This window comes from Brassica oleracea, chromosome C8 (assembly GCF_000695525.1).
Source record: "Brassica oleracea var. oleracea cultivar TO1000 chromosome C8, BOL, whole genome shotgun sequence".
NCBI lineage: Eukaryota > Viridiplantae > Streptophyta > Magnoliopsida > Brassicales > Brassicaceae > Brassica > Brassica oleracea.
This window is the reverse complement of record NC_027755.1, coordinates 20,169,163-20,192,188: the sequence shown is the minus strand read 5'-3', so window position 1 is coordinate 20,192,188 and position 23,026 is coordinate 20,169,163. Positions and strand designations below refer to the sequence as shown.

The window sequence follows — 23,026 nt, the reverse complement described above, 5'->3', positions numbered from 1 at the left end:
ATTCAAGTTTGGGTATAAGTTTGGAGTTAAAATCAAGTTGTGAGTTAGTTTTGGCAAAAACCCCAATTTTTATACTGTTAATGGAACTATATGTGGTAATGATCAGGTCATGTGTAAACATGTTTGAATATTCTGTTATATATTTATGAAGAGTTATTGTTAGAGTAATTATATAATAGATTATGAGTGAATAATAAATAAATTCATTTAAATATGTAAAGTATTCATATAGTTAGAGAAATATAAGATAAGACCAAAAAAATAGTTAAATCTAATGAAATGGTCTAACAACCTTGTTTAAGTAGATTTTTTAAAACTTCTTCTCTTTTAATAGTATAGATAATTGGTCGAGGAGTTATAAATGTATTTTCAATTTTCATTATTGTCTATTTACATTATTCTCGGGTATGTTTTTTTTTCTTCTATTTTTCTCCCGTCCTTTTGTTTTCGTTTGCTAAATATCAAGCTCTACTTGTAGGATCATTTTGGTGTTCCATAGTACATCACCAAAAAAAATTTAGGCAGTACTATATAATTGTTTTGTCGTCTTTGAAAAAATGTAATAATATATTATGTGTGTTATTTTTTTAACATAAAATTGGTGGTAGAGTTTGCTAAAGAGTAAAGCCTAGATAGTGTATTCATTTGTATATTATTTTGCATTCTGTATAAGAATACTAATTTGTGTAATTTCATTATAATCTTTTTTCTTTTGGTTCTAATTTGAGAATCATGTGCATGCACTTCACACATGTAAACTGACGCTTCTAAACCAAAGATCAAAATGACATGCACAGAATTTTTTTTTTTAAGAAACAGGCACAGAACTTTCAGAAATATTTATACATTCGATATAATTTATCAAATAGTATTAACAATTCTATTAAATCGTATGAAAATCTGTCAAGTCATACGTACTTGTTTTTTGTGTGCTAAAACTTAAGTATTTGTACAAAATTGAAACCAAAGACTCGTGGAGTTGGTATGATTACATTAATGTACCAACTTTCTTCTTTTGTGTTAATGGGAAAGTCTACCTTGGTATCTAATGGCTCAAAATGCATGCTTCTTAGACGCCACTAAAATGAGTCATGCTGCAATATGATTAATATTATACTTTTAGTTTTGTTTTGAAAATGAAATTTTTAGGTTTTAGTGTTAAAGTGAAATAAACTAATCTAAAGTGTCTAATAATAGTCATATGAATTTCATGAACTATATAGTTTAATTTGCTCTTTTAGTTAGTAGCCTTGCAACTTTATTTTTTGATAAAGAAGTAGCCTTGCAACTTTAATGGTTCTGGTTCTTTCTTTTTATTTCAAATTGGTGATTCTCTTTCCTTCTCTAAAAAATATGAGCAAAAAAACACCCGAGAACAACACATTTTCAAATTTTAAGTTTCATTTTTTATAGAAAGTAAGTTAACTAGTTCAGTTGATCAGTCTCAGAGTCTATGTAAAATATCCAATACAAAAGTTTAAGGGGGTGGTAGTGGGAATAAGATTTATATAGAGTTTGTTGATTTTAAAATTTGAGAGATTTGTTAAATTTAGAAAAAAATGTAGAGAATTTTATAAATGAATCTAATTAAATTGTAGAGAATTTAAAAAATTTATAGATTTATAAAATTCTATGAAAATAAATTGATATAATGATTGTAAGAATCTAAGATATATAAGTAATATTCTCAAAATCTTGTGTTATAAATTAAATGGTGAAGAATACAATTCCCAATAACATCTATTTTAATAGATTTAAAAAATCATTAAAATCTAAATTTTTTTAATAACAAAATTTTTAGTATAGAATTATTAAATCATCAGGCCAATAATATTAGAGTTTATAATATTAGAGTTTAATGAAACTGTGAGAATGCCTAAACTAATAACACTAGATTTCTATAAACTCTAACAATCATGATGAATCGAATTTCTACTTAACACCCCTTTAAACAATGAATCTCTAAGAAAGTGCAAAAAAAAAAAAAATTACGAATGATGCTAAACATACGTCTACTTTACTTCTTTCTGAGCAACATATATTTTATATTAATTTCTAAAACTAATTAATAGATTTTCATGCTTAAATATGAAATTCAGAAAAAAAAACTATTGCAAACTCTTCGTCATGATATATCTCTAGGTCTCCCATTATCGATAGGGAGATCGATGAAATTTCACCCATAAAAAAAACACTTTTAAGTGTTCATATTGCTATATTTACGTAAATATACCCATCCAAAGGTTGCGGAAGACCAAAAAATGATGACAAGTGACAACGAGGAGTCCCATCGATAAAGAAGAGCAGAACGAGTGGTGAACCAAATTTATTATCTTCAACGGAATTAAATTGGTAAATAATCTGTAGAATGTTGTCAAAAAAAAAAAATCTGTAGAATTATTATTAGTACTACAATATAAGATAATCATAGTTAAAATGGACGGTTCATAATTTTTGGGCGGAGCTGGCTTAGCTTATAGGTATATCTCAGGGCCCATTTTTTGGCACGTGACACTTGTAGGACCCCAGAGATTCTACCACAGCGTTGACTGTTATTTCAAGAGGATGAATCCATATTACTATTAGCACGAACAACAATATCTTTTTCAAAAACGAAACTATAACTTTTGCTAAGTTTTTTTTTTAACTTTTGCTTTTGCTCACGTTTTAGCTAAATTAGTTTAACTTGTTACTGTAAATGATAAAAAGCTATCTATACAATACAAAAATTTATATGGCTAAAACTTAAATTTATAACAGCCGTATAGTTCAGTCAGTATATATTTACCAACACTTTTGTATGATTAAAACCTGAAACCTCGAGGCAAAATCAACCATGGTATTTATTTTGATTTAGTTGTATTAACTTGATAGATGATAATAAATGATGATGTAGGGTCTACTGTATATATAACATACTAACATTGACAAATTTAATGATTTAATAATAACTATATGATACATATATTCCAGCAGGTGACGAGCGGAAAAAAAAATACTGATTCATTTTATTGGGTATGAATCCTTCGGAGGATCCCAAAGGCCATGGTTGACCAAACATAGGAATGACAACTTGTTCAATAATAGAATGTTAAACAATAATTGAGTATATGTTTCCTGAAGTTGTCTTCTTCTCATTTATAAAGAGGATTAATTATGTTAGAATTATCGGTTTGGGCGTTTCGATTTCATCACTATGAAATTAATTAACGTGTTTAGGAGAAAAATATGACACAATTGGATGGTAATAAAGACGTCGTCCACTTGTCACAAAACGGTGAAACAATTGCTATATTTTCTGTATGACGTAGTTTGGTTTTATAGATAAATCATAACTTAGAAAAATAAAATAACTTTTTTTTCAATTTGTCCAACCGTAGAAGGCAAGAATACCAATTTATCTAACTATAGTTAAATTAATCACATTTGAAGTATTGAAATAACTCGGTGATTTTCAGATAACGAAAATAGAACCAGTTTCGATCTCGGATGTAACAATAATTAAACGATACTCATCTAGTTAAGTTAACCGGACTTATGTTATCCAATAAGTTAAGTGTCTCTGGTCGCACCCAATGTTTAAAACCACGAAAGAAAATAAACAGCAAAAATGTCGTAAAAGAAGTAAAGGATAGATGATGACCGATGGGCGGCACAAGCTCCCTCAAACTTTTTAAATAAAAAGTTAAATTCTAAATGAGGAAAATAATTAACAATTCTTTTTGACTTGGGTGACAAAACCATATTACCACGGATTTTTGACTTTGGGAGACAAAACCATAGTACATCTGCTAGAATTAGATGTATTGATGTATATACACGAAAAGAGGTTATACCAACTAATCCGCTCCATAACGACAGTTGAAGAAACTAGAATAGTATATCCATTCAAAATAAGAACCTGGATTTTACGAAGATCATTGGTGAGTTTATGAAATTTTATGCTTTGAAAATGTGTAACGATTGGTTAAAGTGTAAGATGTAACGTAGTTACGTAGGAATAAATTGTTGTTTCTACTCCACAAGAGTTAAGAATTACATGGTATCTGCTTTCATGTGTTCACATTCTAATATTGCAATTGTTTGTTGAAACCTAGTGAACATACATTTGCAGATGAAAACTATGCCTATATATACAACTAAAAAATGAATGAAGGTTTATAACATAAAGAAAGATTACGAATAGATAATGCGAAGAGGGGAATCGAAAGTGAAAGATACCTTACATCACTGCAAAAGATAAATGAAATTGTTATGTACGTCGTACTTTTTGGAAACGAACCAAACAATTTTTTTTGACTAAAACGAACCAAACAATTGTAAAGCATAGTCTTTTTGATGTTCTCAAAAGACACATTGATATCAATTTTTTGGGCACATATATTTATGTCTAATTATACCTGGTGTTTATTAGGCAAAGACAACTTAATAATCGGGGACGTTTGTCTAAACATTTACAATGTCCAAAACGAAAAAAAAACATGTTCGTCATTTGTTTTAGAAAATTAAAAAATCAATCGAATAATAGACACACATACACAAGATTTCTGATATTTTAACAACATTTCAGTTTAATTAATTTAATTCATATTTAGTTATTTTCATATTTTACTTTTAGAATCTAAAATGTAAAATAGCAAACTAAATGTGATAGTTTGGTATTGCATATATTTTGTAGCAAATGTTGTTCTAAAATACGAACTTCTTTTAACACATGTATATTCTTATTTAATTGATATACCATAAACTAAATATATATGGTTACTATTTTTTTTGGTCAAAGGTAGAATATGAATTAAGTAGGAAAAGACATTAAAATAGAATAACACTTCTTTTAAAAACGTAAATGACCTCCAAAATAACATGTTTTCTAAGCAGAAATAATATATTTTTAGTTTTAGATAAAATAATGTTACCGTTTATTATTGTTTGTTTGTTAATGTCGACGTGGTCACATTAAAGGACTTAAAAATTTGCAGTGCCACTTTGAATGGTTGACTTAATAATATTTTATAATATTTCTTCCGAAAAAATTCATGTTTTAGAAAAAATATGTTTCAAAAAGTACATTTTTACATTTGTAATACATTAATTAATAATAAATTATAAACTTCAAAATATAATTGTATTTATTAAAATTTTATTAATTACAAGTTATGAAAATAGTTAATTACAAAAATAATACATTAGTAACTAAAATTTAACATATTTTCTTCGTAAGTGTGAAGATTTTTAAAAAATACCTCTTTTTGAAACAAAAGAAAATGTTGTATTTTTACAATATTTATGAAGATACTGGTGAGATTATTTTGTTCACCAAATAGAACTTTTGAATTTCCTTTTTATTTATAAGGAAAATTATTTGCTATTAACAATTATAATAATAAGGAAGATAAAGCTATAAGCCTCGAATGACAATAGTTTTTGCTATGACTTTCGGAATCTGGTTTTGTAATTACTAATTTATTTATATAATCAAAATCAGTAAAACATAATATCAAAACTATTTGTATGAAAATAAAATAAACAGAGACAGTCTTTTGTAGAAGCATATGAAAACTTTAGGGGCGGACACATATTAGTTGAATTTCAGAAATTATTTTTATAATATCGTCTTTTGTAGACATGTGTTAGTAGTAGAGGATGTTTATTGGACTGAAAGATATCTATAATTTTCTAATTTATGGAGGGATAAAATGCTTAATTCAGGGGTTGCTTATAAAAAAGGTAAGAAAATAACACCTTAACTGGTATAGACGATTCTCTATAGGTGTCCAGATATCACCAGGCAGGAAACACCTTAATAGGTGGCCAACACATTCTTCTACCAAAAGATATCCTTTTAAATATTTTATTATTTAAATCTGAATTTTTTTTTTATTTTTTTTTTATTTTTAACCAGGTTTTCCTTGAGATCCACCACTTAAGCCCGGTGCCGGCCTTTATCTGTACTTTTTTACGGGTCCTGGACACGTCTTCCCCTCTACACGAGTCGAACAGCCGACCTTCACTCTCCAAGAAGATAGTATCACTGGACTAGGAGGTCCTGGGTAAATCTGAAAATTTGGATCTTACAGATTCTTACCCTCTTCAAAACGTAATTGCATATGGGGTGAAATTCTGAATATGCATTATTTTGAAATATACCTTTTCGGAGAAAAATGAGCTTATTAGGCAAACTAATCTGTCTCTCGTTAGCTTTCGAGAAATTTCCAAAAGAATGCATTAGCATTCTGTTATTTTTATATGTTGTTATTACAGGTGTATATTTACTATAACCTTGTAATTAACTGAACGAACGAACTACTCAACCAAATAAACCAACCAATATGATTTAGTGGTGAGAAGCTACTATTTTGAGCCACCGTTATTATTATAAGTTACTCCATCCGTTTTACAAAAAATATTATTTAACATTTTTTACACAGTTTAAGAAAATAATTAAAATATTTATTTTTTTATAATAACATATATATAATCAATAATATTGAAAATAAATAAATTTATTTATAAAATCAATGCTTTTAGTAATTAATATTAAAAATGAAGTAAGTATACATTATAATAAAATTCTAAAATGATATTTTATATAGCAATAGAAATATTAAAATGACACTTTCTATGAAACAAATAAATACATATATCTAGTTTTTCGGTTTGGCCAAGATATACTTATTAAATGGACCCGATTTTCTACACATTTTGTAAGTAGTTAATTTAAATTTTGACCTAACTTTTAATTAAAAAAAAATAGCTGTATGAAATATCATAAGAATATTGAAATTGATATGTTTGTTAATCAGAATCTGTGCATTATAGATATAACCTAGAGCCAACCTAAACAAAGGAGACATAGCAACCTATATAGCTGGATTTCATGTGGACTAGCTTGCAATGAAGTTTCCACGTCTTGGATACTAGAAATTATGAATCCTTTAAATTTTTTCATCTAAATGTGAATGTTGCTATAGGATTTTACAATATACACGCAAACACAGAAACACCTGCATGCGTATATACATGAAAACTAAAAGATAAAAAACCACCAATGACAAATCACTCACGGCTTATCTAGCAAATGGAATTGAAAGACACCCAATTGTGAGAATCAATAGAAACTAAAAAGTATGAACTGGCCAATAAAAGTAGGAGGAGACCTGTTCAACCAAAAACATAGGCAATTTTAGGTTTGCTAAAATAATTTCCAAGAAAGACAACTAAATAATGTCAAATCTTTTTTTCTGACTAAAAATAATGTCAAATCTTGTTATGGGAATTAAGATCGACTAGATTTCGATCCGCGCAGATTTTTGTTTTCTTTTATTTTTATATAAATATTTTGTTTTCAATTCTAAATTGATATATATCATAATATATATGTGTCTATCAATTTTAAAAACATAATAAATTTACGGTATATTTTTTCATTGAATAGATTGTTTCAAACTTTCACATGTATTTGTATCTTCTTCTATAATATATTTTTGGATTATTATTTTATTATTAAAATCGTAACTATATATATAAAGATTAGTAAAATATTATTTTACTGTCATATTCAAAAATATTGTAATATTTCACAAATTTAGAAAGTTTTAAAAAAATTAAACTTTTCGCTTTATAGATTTATATTATCGAGTAAATAATTAAACATTTAGTTTTTGTTTAATTTTTAAAATAAACTATATAGTTTAAATTTTGTTTTCATTAGTTGAAGATAGTAAAAATTAATCATTGTTAGATAATATGATTTTTGTTATTTAAAAAAAAATCTTTATAATTTTAAAAGTTAACATCGACAAATATTTAAATAATTAACATATGGAGGTATAGTATTATAACATTAAATTATATCTATTTAATTTATATTATATATAAATTTAATGGATCATCTATTGTTTAAATCTAATTATTGATAGCCCAATAAAAATTTCTGGTGTGTCCAAAATTTAAAAGATAAGATTAGAAATTAAATGTAACATGAGTTATTAAAAATAAGTCCATTAGGTCCATTATAAAAAAAAATCACACATGAATTAAAGTTGTGACTTATGTTTTAATATATAAGATATATATATTAACCATGACTGAAATCAAATGATGCATTTTATGTTTATATTTTTCTTTCTTTCCGTTTTTCCTTTGCATTTTCCTTTTGTCATGGGAATTAAGATCTATATATATATATATATATAAGCTTCTTCTTTCTCTCACGCCAGACACTTTATCGTGACGATTTTTTTATTTCTTACATCGGTTTTAATATGTGAGTTTCCATTTATCAAATTGAAAACTACAGAATCCGAGTTCTCACTTCACACTTCACATGAACAGACGCACAGATGCATGCAGTATGTGGCTGTAAAATAACAAGATTGTGAAGAAAAAAATATGGTGTTGTAGAAAAATATAGTGACAAAAAGGGGAAAAGATGTATATCAAACCATTAAACCTATATATATAAACCATGCGTCTGTGGTCGGGTGGTCAAGGCGTTCCGTGGATACTCAAGGGATTCAAATTCAAATCCGCACCACACCAGATTTCCACAGCGCGTGACCATCGAAACTTTCACATTCTCTCCGGGAATGGTTTTCCATTTTTTTTAAATCTATATATATATATACATATAATGAATCTAAACCTTAACTTTTTCATATTTTTAAATGTATAGTTATGGATAGCGAAACATCTTATTGATAATCGTACGTATTTATAAATAGATACCATAATACTTTATGTTTTGTTATAATCAAGGAGTATTGAAGTTTTATCTAATGGTCTTATCAGATCCGATCACACTCCGATAATAAGTTATTTGTTCGAGAAACAATATAATTAAATCTAGTTAGTTCCCCATGTCAAACCCTTGGTTGACGCCCCGCCGTGCTTCCGCCCTATCCCCTCCGTCTCTCGCCGCTGGTGATGACCGGAACCCCATCCCTCCTCTTCCCCCCGACCCTCCTGACCTTGGCCAATACCCTCCACTTTCTCCCTCTTCCACCAAAACCATCCTTGCCCGTAATTCTTCCCCCAAAACTGTTGTTCTGTTAAAGGAACTTCTACCTCTACCGTTGGCTCTGCTGAAGCTAAGTCAACTCTTAAGCCTAAGATTATTGGATCTGAAGGCAAAACTGGTTCAGTTGCTTCTGGATTTGAGAAAACTTCTCCCCAACAATTCACAATTCTAAAACCTAAAAAATCTTCCCCCCTCCAAACCAACCGAGCCGCATCCCCTCCGAGTCAAATCTCCACCCACTCTCCTCCTTCTGAAGAAACCTCCACCCGTACTACTCAACCTGAACAAACTGAAACCTCAGATATTTTGATGGCAGAAGCTCCTCTTCCAGCTTCTGTTACTCCTCCTCCTACTGTTAATGTGTCTCCTGCAGCTCAGCAAGAGCCACAAAAATCTTTTGTTCAGCAAATGCCACAAAATTCCTCTACTCAGCAGACTCCTTCCCTAGTTGAAAAAATCAGAAGATTAGAGGATAAGTCCCTCACGAGGCTTGCCCCAGTGTCTTTTGCAGAGAATGGAAGGCCTCGAGTGCTTATACCTGATGAAGTGTTCCAAATAGGTGTAGATCTCCATAAAGACTTCACTGTTTGCTACTTCAAAGGAAGACCGCCACCTTACAGTCAGATCCAAAGCGTCCTGAACCACATAAAGGGTAAACGCCTGGAAATTCACAACAACCCTAATACAAGATCAGTGCTAGTTCGGATAACTAGTGATTGGCTCAAACAAAAGATTTTTGAAAAAGGTATATGGTATGTAGGTGATTTCATGTTTCACACTGCTCAATGGAACTCAGCTCATTCTAACCAGTCACCGTCTATGCAATCTATCCAAATATGGGCTCACCTGCATGGAGTGCCTCTGGATCTCCGTCACCAGAAGGGGCTTAGCTTGGTAGCTGGACTGGTAGGCGAACCTAAAGAAACTGATGATTTCACCAAAAATCTTGTTAGTCTCACTCTCTCACATGTAAAAGTTGAAGTGGACTTGACAGGACCTCTCCCTTCAGTAGTGGAGTTCAGCCGTCAGTCTGGTGAGGTTGTTGAAGTGCTTGTAACTTATCCATGGCTTCCTCCTACTTGTGCTCATTGTAAAGAGTTGGGTCATATTCAAAAGAATTGTCTTCTGATCCCACTTGCTACAAAAGACCCAGCTCATAAAGTCCAAACTCCTGCACAGAAAGATAAACAACAAGAAGAAAGAACTGATCCGACCATGGCTAATGCAGCTAAAAACAAAGCACCTAAGACTCCTCAAGGTGCTGTGAAACAAGTCTACAAGGCTAAGTCTCCCTCTCCAAGGAAGTTTACCCCTACTTCTTCTCTGGCTGGCTCCGCTTCTTTAGAAGCAGTTCCCCCTACCTCTGCTCTAGCGCCCACTGGCCCTTTCACCCTTAACTTGGCCTCATCTGAATCTGTGATCCCTCCTCCCTCAACCCTTCCTAGCCTCCCACCCCCTGGTCCTCCAAAACACAACTCTACCCCCTCATCACCATTGACCCTTGCTTTACCCTCCCTCTTTAAACCTGATAACCCGTCATTCCACTTCACTCCTGAACCTCTCCAAAAGCCTGCTCTAAAAAAATCTCGATCAAATCCATCTATAGACTCAACCATCCAGACCTCACCCACCTCTCAAAGTTCCCCCTCCTCCTCTTTTGTTGTCCCTGTCCCCTCCAATCTGTTAAAACCTCAAACTCTTTTTCTTCTTTGACTGCTGCTTCGGCTTTTCCACTTGTGGGAGAGCCACCTCTATCCCAATGAGTGCAAAACTCTTTTTTTGGAACGTCCGTGGACTTAATGACACGGACAAGCATGTACCTTTTTGTCAATGGCTTAACAGTCATCAACCCATTTTCGGATCTCTTTTGGAAACCCATATTAAAGATCACAATCTGAACCACCTTATGTCTAAGCTCTGTCGTGATTGGGATTTTGCAACCAATCATGCCTCAGATGAAGATGGACGTATTATCATCATTTGGAAACACCCGGCAAAAGTCAGGTTGATTCACCAGAGTCGCCAATCCCTAACGTGTGAAGTCTCCTTGCCTACCTACAGTCCCTTCATTCACACATCAGTGTATGCTTCTAATGAAAGATTTGAAAGGAACAGTATGTGGGTTGAGCTAATTGACCTGTTCCAGAGTCTCTCACTTCATGCGACTCCGTGGATCATAGGAGGAGACTTTAATGAAATTACTCATCAAACTGAGCACTCTCTGATGGCTGTCAACACCTTATCTTCTCAGATGGTTGACTTTAGTGATTGTCTCCGACATGTGGGAGTGTTTGATCTCCGGTTTCAAGGGCCGTTGTTCACTTGGTCAAACCATCAGCCCGACACTCCTATAGCAAAGAAGTTGGACCGGCTCTTGGTTAACTCAACCTTTATCTCAGCGTTTCCCAACAATATAGCCTTCTTCCTTCCACCCTTAACCTCAGACCATAGCCCCTGTCTTGTTGATCTCGCCCATACACTTCCTACTGCTGGTACCAAGCCTTTTCGTTTCTTTAACTACCTAACCAAACACCCGCAATTCCTCCAGCTGGTGAATGAGACTTGGGCACAGGCCGGAAGCATGGCTGTCAACCTGACAAAACTGTGTTGGAAACTCAAGAGCTTAAAAGGAGTGCTAAAAAACTTAAATACAGAAATTTTTTCAAATATTCAGATGAGGGTTAGTGAGGCTAACTGTTTGTTACAAGTTGTACAGGTGAAAGCATTGGAAGCTCCTACTGAAACTAACCTGTTGCAGGAGAGGGAAGCACTTCAAAAATGGTTGTTCTTGCGCCAGATTGAAGAATCCTACTTTCGCCAAAAATCAAGGGTTAACTGGCTTAAAGAGGGAGACCAGAACACTGCATATTTTTTCAGAGTATTTCAAACTAGAGTCAGCTACAACTCCATTCGTACATTCCAACTGTCCTCAGGAATCTTCATCTCTGATCCTCTGCTCATGAGTCACCTCGCCATAAAACACTTTCAGAGTATCCTCGGTCCTGAAACGCTTCACCCACTCCTGCTCACTTTGCATCCTTCTTGGTTCTCTGACCTGACTGGTTTTGTGTTCCCTCAACGCTTAACTGCCTCAATGACCTCTATCCCTTCAAGCACTGAGATCACTAAGGTTATGTTCAAACTCAACCCAAATAAGGCCCCCGGGCCGGATGGTCTGACCTCTGGATTTTTCAAGGCTACTTGGTCTCTACTGGGTGATGAGGTTGTCTGTTCTATCACTGATTTCTTCCTCAACTCTTTCCTTCCAGCCACAACAAACTCAGCTATCTTGTCTCTAGTGCCCAAGAGGCTGGGTGCTTCCTTCATCACCGACTATCGGCCAATTGCTTGCCTAAACACTATATACAAAGTGATCTCTAGGCTACTGGTACGTCGTCTGAAGCCGGTCTTGTCCTCCATCATTGTTCCAAATCAGACCGCATTTGTCAAAGACAGACTTCTTCTCGAGAACACTGTTCTTGCGGGTGAACTGGTCAACGGATATCACAAGAGACATGGTCCTAAAAGGATTACCATAAAGGTTGACATTGCAAAGGCTTTTGATACTCTCTCTTGGGAGTTCCTTTTCAACTGTTTGCAGGGGCTAGGGGTTCCAGAAATTCTAACTGGCTGGCTAAGGAAATGTGTCTGCACTACTAACTTCATGATAGGATACAACGGTCGGGTTCAAGGTTACTTTAAAGGGAAGCGGGGCTTAAGGCAGGGTGATCCTCTTTCTCCTTATCTCTTTGTGGTAGCGATGAACATCCTCTCCGTTATGCTGAACAAAGCCGCTGCGGACCTAAAGATTAAGTATCATCACAAGTGTGCTACTTCCAAGCTCACCCACCTTTGCTTCGCTGACGACCTCCTTATATTCATTGACGGTTCTATAGAATCAGTGCAGAATGTCCTCCAGGTCCTTAAGGAGTTTGAGATGCGGTCTGGGTTGGCGGTTAGTATAGAGAAGTCCTCCTTCTTTGCCTCGGGCCTTACTCAACAAGAATTAGATGCCATCAAAGTCTCCACTGGAATGCAACAAGGATCCCTCCCGGTTCGTTACTTAGGAGTCCCACTAAGTTCGAAAAAACTCTCCCTGGCTAACTGTGAGGTCCTCCTGCATCAAATAAAAGGAAAGATGACTTCTTGGAGTGCAAAAACTCTATCCTTTGCAGGACGACTGTTACTCATTAAGACTGTCATAGCGGGCATTAATAACTTTTGGTGCTCAACATTCATCCTTCCTAAAGAATGCATCCGGCGTATCAACTCTATATGTGGTCACTTCCTGTGGCAAAGAAACTTAGAAGGAGTCCATAACGCTAGGGTATCTTGGGAGATGGTTACTAAGACTAAGAAAGAGGGAGGACTAGGCATCAAAGATTTGGGAATTTGGAACAAGGCATGTTGTTTAAAGCTCATCTGGCTACTATTCTTCCAATCAGGTTCAGTTTGGGTCGCATGGTACAGAAATGAGGTGCTAAACGGGTGTATTAACAACTTTTGGACAGCAAAGAAAAGCCCTACGAACTCATGGCTGGATAACAAACTCCTAAAGCTACGAGGAGAGGTGTTTACCTGGATAAAATTGCGTGTGGGAGATGGGACTGATTGTCGGTTTTGGACTGATAATTGGTCTTCATTTGGCTCCCTACAGACATATCTCCTTAGAAATTCGACGTCAAGGTTAGGCATTCCAGCGACAGCTACTCTTTCAGAGATCAATGAGGATGGAAACTGGCTGCTCCCTCCTGCTCGTTCAGAAGAACTTCTAAACCTCCAAGTTTATCTTACTGAACTCACATTAACTGCAGGAAAAGACCGTTATGAATGGGTGCTGGAAGATAAACCTCTAACTAAGTTTGTGACTGGAGATGTCTATACTAAGCTGAAGGGGGAGACTCAAACATTACCATGGACAAAATTGGTGTGGATCAAAGGTGGTGTCCCTAAACATAGTTTTCTCACTTGGCTCTTTGCTCTTGACCGATGTCCAACTCGTGATCGCCTCCTCCGATGGGGCCTGCAAACAGACTCTAACTGTCTTCTCTGCAACATGGCTGATGAGTCTCGGGACCATCTTTATTTTCTGTGCCCTTTTGCGTGGAGTCTATGGACATTAGTGGCGCAAAGATGTAGACTTGTCTACGATAGACGTTGGGATCACTGCCTCACTCAACTACAATCACTATCAGGCAACAAATATGTGAGAAGGGTTACCTTGTTGGGATGGCAATCAACCGTTTATTGGATTTGGAGTGAAAGGAACAATAGACTACATCGAAACTCTTACCGCACGGTGGATGCTCTGTTTCGTCTTCTCGACAGACAAATTAGAGATAAGTTTTTGAGTCATCGTGATCACAATCCCCTTCTGGCTTCGAAACTTATGCAAATCTGGCTCCCATCTGATTGACTCTCTCTCTACGGACTGATCGAAGTTGTTTCCACCATCAACATCCACAATTGGGCCATAAGTGTGGTTATATCTGATCTTTAACTATTGGGTTTGTTTTTAACTATTAGATTGTTTTTATGGGGTTGTTTTCTATTGGCTTTGGGCCGTTTAACTATAGCCTTTGGGCTTGAAACTCTTTTGTATTTTTTCTGCAATTTCAATATGAAAGCCATTAGTGAAAAAAAAAAAAACAATATAATTAAGAACATTATTTAATCCCTAAATATTCAGCAGCTATTACCATTCATATAACAGCGTTGAAATACATCAAAGTTATGAGTCAAATTTTCATAGAAATCCCAAGTTTCCGCGTCGCGCAACCCCATTTACACTTCGAGGAGTTATCCAAGAGACATTAGCCAGAAGCTCACTCATAGACATTTCAACGTTATAAAATTAATTACAAGTTTCTACAATTACATAAACATTTCAATGTCGTTGAAATATCAGATTTCCATTTCACAGTGACGCCCAAGAAAATAAATGTCGTCAATGAAACATGAACTTGATACATACATATATGGATATATTATTTTAGCAAATAACGTTGGATTTCATATGGAAGATGTTAGTTTACTACTTTGACAAAAAAAAAAATTAGTTTAGTAATCTTTTAATGTAACAGCATAAAACCTTTATCGAGTTTTCGCATCTCAAATTCCATTTGCGGTTTTAAATTGTTTTGATAAAATTGACCGAACCCTTTATTTATGGGCCATATAAAATAGCTGTTAATGGGCTACCTATTTATTAATGGGCTACATATTTGTTAATGGGCCAAATCCATCTTCTCGTTTTTGTGTCAAAATTACAATTTAATTCTTTTAAACTGAGTCTAAATCGAATTTGTATTCGAAACCAAAAATAATTCTGAAGTCTGCGAAAGAGATAGGCATATGTTTTTTGAAGGGAATTTGATATTTTTATACAATTCAATCCGCCCATAAATTATTGTGATGCCATCCAGTCTACGCATATAAATCTCTGCAAATTAATTCCGTTAATTAAGAGTGGATGACAGGGTTTAAAGAGTGGTGACATACGCAGATGTGTCGTGTCACGGGTTCCCATTTCCTATTTTAACACCGAGTTGCAATAGTTTGATTTGATTGTTAATGTAAAAAGTATATGTATGGCTCTGCTTTGGTAAATAAATTTGATTCGCGCAACTCAAACTAATTTTAAAATCTACAAATATTGTATATAATTGCCGGCCCAAGATTAATACAAGTAATCGGTTCAGAATCTTGACTAACATTGTGAATGTTTCGTGCTCATCACAAATCCAGTTCGATTTTTTTTATCAGTTCGATATTGTTGAGTTTTTCCGATAATCATATTATCAAAATGGAATAATGGTATTTAGTAGGAAATTCAAGCTATCTGAATATGTAGTTGCACGCCGTCAACAAATGTGAACTAATAGCGTGAAACATATAATAAATTCTTACATAAACCAAATTACGAAACTCTTAGACTAAAATCAAAAAGAACTCGCGGACTGAATTAGACGAGACCGACCAAACAAACAGAAGAAAAAAAGTACAACCAAATCAAACTACTGGATCTATCCGTTACATTCATCAGGCGCAAATGAAGTCAGAGGGAAGCTTTTTGCCGCAAGTATTGATGAGCAAACTCAAGGAGATAGGAATATTAATATCAATCCCCAGAATGTTAGCTTTAATGGCGGTACAAAGACAAACGGCAGCTTCAAGGTCGACAAGCCCTTGAAGGAATGAGCAGCAAGGTGTGTCTGGTGGGTTTCCGATGACAGTTCCGACCGCACCATCTAGAATTTTGGCGCAGACTCCGAGTTTTAGGGCGTCTCTTGGGCAGCTATGTTTTGTAGGATTGCTAATAGGGTTAGGGTTTGGGATTGGCTTAGGTGGCAAGCAAGTGTTGCAGCCACTTACACACGCAAAAAACATGAGATTAAGAGATAGGAAGAGAGCTGCAGAAAAAGATCTGTTGGATTCCATTGATCTCCAAGTTGATAAACCCTAATCGATGTTGAATTAATGTGTGATTATTTAGCTAAGGATGTGATTATCTATGGGACTAAGTGTGACCGAGAGTTGTACTTATATAGGAGCCAGTGTGAGGACTCCGAAACTGAGCCACAAGACTCGCATATGTGAAGAAAATTATTATGCAGGTGCTATTATTAATTTACCAAGTTGATAATTTTTGTAAGACTATTTACAGATGCGCTTTTCGAGTAATTAGGAGATGCTAATAGGCTTAATCTTAGCAGTCTATATGAATTAGCATATGTAAGCTACGTCCCGTAATATTTTACTATTAGTTACTAATAACGCACATACTTGAAACCTGTTTGTCTTTGCGCATCTTTAACACATACAAAGGAACATACAATTGAAACTTTAAGCGTTGTCGATGTAATTAGGCTTAGACAAGTAATGCGTTTATATCATATTGTTGGTTTTAACATGACCTTGCAATACGATTTTTATATGAAAACTGTTCTAACGCCTCAATTTAGCAAATTTTGATCCAGTTTTTGGTGCTTGGGCATATTTATCTTTGCATGATCATGTCTAATATTTAATCATATATATTCCGTATAAATTCTTTTCTTTTAAAAAATTAACAATAATTATAATCGAATACAATTGTAGATTATCAGATACATTACTTTACTTACAATTAGTTCTTTTTTCCGCTGGTACATATTCTATCAATTCTTAGTAGGTCACACATCTGAAAATTATTTCACGAACCATGTCTTGTTACTTCTTTTTCTGTCATATAGGACTGGTTAAAAAATATTCTGGTGAGTATAATAGTTGAATTGTTGTACATTTCAAACAAATATACAGGATCTATTATATTGCAAAAGTTTATAATTGCCGACAAAAAAAAAATTAATAACCGATATTTTTCCTTATATAAAAACCAAAACAATTCAACCTTACAGATCTATTATCAGAATAAACATACTTTTATATCAATGTTTTGTTGTTGTATGGATCCACAGGACGAACTAATGGGAGATTTCTAATTCTTATGCAATCCCGTGAAGTCCACAATAACAAGATCATATTTAAATAAATAATATAATAATAAGAAATACTTTGTTTTCTTATATATGTACAATAATTAAAATCATGTGTGGGGAGAAGATCAAGTTGCAATGTTTTAAAGTACAGTTTCCATTTATTTTTAATTTTGTTGGGCCAATAGATACTGTAACTCATATGAAAAACCATTGGCCATGAAAAAAGTATGGTATTATATTCGCCTCCTCAAAACTGCTATTAGTTTTATGTGCTTTTAACAGTGGGAGTACTTCAAGTCACGGGCATATTTCCGGAAGACCGTGCGGCCGTCACGAACTGTCCCGTAAAACGGTGCGGGACATTCAGCTCCACAATTTTTTTGGGGGTTATTAGCATTTAATAGATCTGATAGCTACATAGGCCACGAGCAAGTCGGTGCGTTGAATTGGAAGTAAAAACTAAATTATAAAGTGAAGGCAGTCTCTAGTCTTTGATAAAATGGCTACTTTTTAACTGAGTTCCAATTTTTTTTAAAATTATTATAGTCATAGGCACTTAGAAAACGCTTGTCAAAAAAGGAGAGAGTCCATAGGCATTTATTGTCAAATATATGACCTAGAATTATGTTTCAGATTAATTTTTACCAGGTCCAGAAACTTATGTATTTTGAAACACTAGTTTTGATTTTCCAAAATCATCTTTGCATAAGTTTAGTGTCTTTGCTGATGACGAAGACTCCTCATGCTGGAGAAGATTATTCATCACCTCAATCATATTACTGTGATGTGTACGTATTTACCCATCTTGGACATAAGATAGATAATGCACGTGAAACTCATGGAACTATGCTTCATTTAAGATACTTTAGGGTTGCAGTTCTATCGTAGAATGTTTCATTTTCGTTTGGCCGCCTAATTTTATAATCTAAAAGTATTTTAAGCTATAAATGTCTGATAACATGTAATATAGTAAACTTATTAGCCTAGCCAAATGAAATTATGAGAATTTATGAGTTTAATGAACCTAATGCTATTGATCAATAATCACTTGGATTACCATATGAGTGCTTAGTAACTATAGTAAAGGCGATTATAAGACGTTGCAAGAGGCTTTGTCTCATTATTAGACACGTTAGGAAATCATTTGCTAACCTTATTGCATTGATCTGATTATTCATGATCTATCGTTGATTGGTTCCCTCTTTTTTAATTTCGTTAGTTCCGAAGTACTTGATTACCTTGTTTAATTCCTTTTTGGTTTAATGTCATGTCTATGATTTGTTAAAAGAAATTCCAAATGGACAATCCAGTCTCAACTAGGTCGATACTCCCGCATCGCTAACGCGTAAAGTCTGTTAGTGTGGAATTAGATACCTAAATGCCTCCACAAGCACTTCACCGTGCACTTAGGAAAATAATGACTCTTTTGCGAAATACCTCTTTTAATACTTCTAAATATATCTTATTGTTAACACTTAACATATGCACTTCTCTGACTGATTGTATCTTAATTAAAGTCTTATTTTGTAAAAGAAAAACAATCCTCTACTCTACACTGTCAAATTTATGTTTTAACCTTGGCCCAAAAACCCAAACACAGTTTCACGATGATCGATTTTCATATCAAGTAATCTGTATATACAATATATTTGTATATATAAAAATGGGAATCATTAAGCGACAGCTGGATGATTGTAGATGATGTCTTTGGTATATGTGTGTCCAGTAAGGCGCCTCGTTGTATACTCATGATCAATATTATTTTGTTTGTGAATGGCAAGAGAACCAGCATTGTCACTATCACATGGTTTCTATGGCAACCATGCATTATAAATTTATCGTTAGATTTCTCATTATTTGGAATTTGAAGGGTAAACAAATTTTAAATTAATGGGAACTTACGGGAAATTTGTGATCAATTAACATGGAAATTAAAGATTGCTTAAGCAAAAAATTAAAAACTCATGAAGCGATTATCGATCGTAGCTCCTTTTCTTCAGTGTTAATTTCATGTATTTCACAAAATTATGAAATTTTTAAAAAAAATCTTAGCTTAAGTTTATTAGTAAAAGGTCCTTAAATATACTTCTGATTACGACGAACATCCACAAAAGACTTCATTTTCGCAACTAGAAAAAAAAAGAAGTTTACTTCGTGTATCTAAAAACTTAGAATAGTGACATGAAACTAAACCGGTCGCAACTTGTGGCAAAATTACATATATATCCAGTAAATAAAAGAACAAATTAATTGTTACATCAAAAAAATCCAGATTCTAGAGACAAAATACAAATTAAAATCACACGTCATACTTATAATAAATTACATATATCCATATACTTTAGAAATTGAAAAGGAAAATTTGTTCAGCTTCATTTTACGTTTAACTCATTCAACCTTTATTTAATTGTAATTTCCTCTAATTTTTTTAATAATTTTAATCATCAATCATTCACTTTCTTAGTATTAAAAATATCCTCATAATGTTATGGACGCTCTTGTGCTTCCTTGAAACCATTATAAAAACCTCAATCCCTTGGTTTTCTCCACACTCAATTCACCCACAACATAGCTAGTGGAACAGTGTCTTCTAAAAAATGGCTTCAAGCTCCATAGCCCTTTTCTTGGCTCTCAACCTCCTGTTCTTCACAACAATCTCCGCATGCGGTAGCTGCACTCCTTGCGGAGGAGGCTGCCCCTCTCCCAAGCCGAAGCCAACTCCTAAACCAACCCCAAGCCCTAGCTCTGGCAAGGGAAAGTGCCCTAAAGATACCCTCAAGCTTGGTGTCTGCGCCAATGTGCTCAATGGCCTCCTCGACTTGACCCTCGGCAAGCCACCTGTCAAGCCATGCTGCAGCCTCATCCAAGGACTCGCTGATGTTGAAGCAGCCGGTTGTCTCTGCACCGCTATTAAGGCTAACGTTCTTGGAATCAACTTGAACCTCCCAATCTCTCTAAGTCTTCTCCTCAATGTTTGCAGCAAACAAGTTCCTCCTGGCTTCCAGTGCTAAGCAACCGTATCATATGTAATTTCAATACACAAATGTGTATATTTATCTTCTTGTTTTGGACAGACAAGGTGATTCTATTTACTCTTAATATTGTGACCCTCTATATTGGTGTTCTTATTATAGTTTTCTTGTTATGGGGTTCACTGGAGCCAAATTGTGTCTCTATCTGGATGATCCTTAAGATTCTTCAAGTTCACAGTTCCATTATTTCCCGTTACTCTTATGTTGGAGTAATTGTTGTATTGTGATCCTATGAATTGATAAATCAATTATCTTTTATGTTATGCGTTTCCTACGGTTTCAAATTTGTATACAAGTACTACAAAAGATTCTTTTGGTTTGTCTTCTACCAATTGATCCTCAAAAGGATCAGATCTTCTCAAAATTGTTTGTTGTTTTCAGTCGTGCCATAAAAAGGGGAGAACTGTAAAGCCTGACCATCATTAATTCAATTTAACTTTTTTTTTTTTTTGGTTCAAATAATTCAATTTAACTTTTGAAAGGAAGTTCAATATAATATTCCATACAAGTAGAGATTTCAATGACTTTCTTATGGTTTATATATACTTTATCATTACATGCACTTTATCATATTGTTAACTGTTAGAACAAATTAATGTCATATGAGTGAAATATTTTAAACCAGATGTAATTTAATACGAGGAAAGATATAGTAGATTAATATCTGAATTTGTGGCAATTACACATAAGTAATTCAAGAACATTATATATATGCATTCAATATAAGATAGAAAGATGATTAATCTATCTATATATCTATCCTATTAAAGAAAAATCCATAATATGATTTTGCCCTTAGTTTTTACAGTTATTTACAAGAGAATGCCACTCCTAAATTTATGAATATCTTAACTAATTATCAACCAATTAATTTATGAAATATTCCAAAACTTAAGAAACTAATTAAATTACTTAAATTCTCTCTCTCCTCCATTATTTCTTTTTTTAAACGTATCACTATATTTATTATCCTAAAAATTATTTGCAGCAATTTAAAAAAAAAAACTCATTCACTATAACTTTTATATAATACTAGATTTTGACCCGCGCTTTTAAAGCGCGGGATTGTTTATTTATACATATCTATTATTATAACAAATGTGTTTATTTATACATATCTATTATTATAACAAATGTGTTTCTTCGTTAAATTTATATCAAGTGTTTTTATGATTTTGATTATCAGTTTTTTTTATATGTTTATGTGATCCATTTTCTCTATTAAAATATTAATGCTGTGAAATTTATCGTTGCAAACTTTAGTAAGAAATTAACTTAAAAATTATTTGCAATTTAATTCATTTTACAATGACATGTAATACTATTAAAATTTTAAAATACTTGTAATATAATTTAAATTAAGAATGTCTAACAATATAATGTAAAACCATATTGTAAATATATTTTTATGTTTATTAATTGTAAATGTGATATTTTAATGTAATATCAGAAAAATGTTTAATTGTTTTGTTAACCTAAAAATTAAAATATTGAAATAATTAATTCAAAGTCTATATAATTAAAGGTTGTTTGATAAATATTAATCGAATGGGCCCCCAACAAATTTGTTGTTGTCGTTTATAGCCCAATGAAACTAATACTTATCTTTGGTCTTATAGACCATTTGTATATATATAAATTGTTTTAAGTTTTTATTATGCATTGATTTTGCTTGGTGAATATGGCACATGCCTAATATTATGGCTGCATTTAGTGATAATATCGAAATTTGGTTCCTAGATTTTAGGAGAATCACAACTTAATATTTATTGTAATTGGTTTGAAAAAAATCGGGCCAAAAATAGAAGTATATTAGTTAATGCTTTTATGTAATTGTTTTGTAGATTCGATTGGTGGTAATTAATGTTGACGTTTTTTTAAAACAAAAAGCAAAAATAGGTAATGACAATCCCTTGTAAATAATTATCAAAACTAATGACAGAATCATATTAGGGATTCTGCTTTAATAGTGTAGATTGTTTTCCAATTTAAATTTTTTGATAACACTAAACTAAAGGGAAAATCGCATTTTAAACCCTCAAAGTGAGCAGGAGACGCACTTTAAACCTCGACGCTTAAAAACTAACACTTTAAACCATCAAAGGTACAACCCTAACACATTTAACCTCCAAACTTACCTCCGTGTTTCCGCCGTCGAAATGTTAAACGGAACAATAAACGGAGTTTACAGACTCGTTAAAAGACGTTTTCTTAAAAAAACGTGTTAACCATGTGCTCTATTAACTTAACGAAAATCAAAATCAAATTGGGGATCTAGGGTTTATAACTCTAATCCGATAAAAATAGAAACAGAGGAGACATCGATTTGAAAGAAGAGAGAGTTAAAGAGAGATTTTCGCAGAGAGTGGAAGATGATGTCTCAAAGTGATAATTTCCTAAGTGTGAATTCCCAGAGTGCAATTTCTTCTTCCTCGACTGAGCATGGAGTTCTTTGCGATTGTAATCGCAAGGCAAAGATTGAGAGAGCTTGGACT

At 33.4% G+C, this 23,026-nt stretch overlaps 2 protein-coding genes across 2 annotated transcripts; one reads left to right on the top strand and one right to left on the bottom strand.

Moving 5' to 3' along the window:
• Positions 1–15,892: 15,892 nt before the first annotated feature.
• Positions 15,893–16,519, bottom strand: LOC106310461 (14 kDa proline-rich protein DC2.15). The gene has a single exon (XM_013747695.1). The coding sequence runs from the start codon at positions 16,457–16,459 to the stop codon at positions 16,061–16,063; it is 399 nt and encodes a 132-aa protein (XP_013603149.1). The 5' UTR covers positions 16,460–16,519; the 3' UTR covers positions 15,893–16,060.
• Positions 16,520–20,024: 3,505 nt separating this feature from the next.
• On the top strand, positions 20,025–20,800 carry LOC106307562 (14 kDa proline-rich protein DC2.15). Its single transcript, XM_013744549.1, has one exon. The coding sequence runs from the start codon at positions 20,097–20,099 to the stop codon at positions 20,508–20,510; it is 414 nt and encodes a 137-aa protein (XP_013600003.1). The 5' UTR covers positions 20,025–20,096; the 3' UTR covers positions 20,511–20,800.
• Positions 20,801–23,026: the final 2,226 nt, after the last annotated feature.

Bases quoted from the DNA above. Each gene is read 5' to 3' on its own strand.
- LOC106310461 (XM_013747695.1), bottom strand. From the start codon at position 16,459: ATGGAATCCAACAGATCTTTTTCTGCAGCTCTCTTCCTATCTCTTAAT.
- LOC106307562 (XM_013744549.1), top strand. From the start codon at position 20,097: ATGGCTTCAAGCTCCATAGCCCTTTTCTTGGCTCTCAACCTCCTGTTC.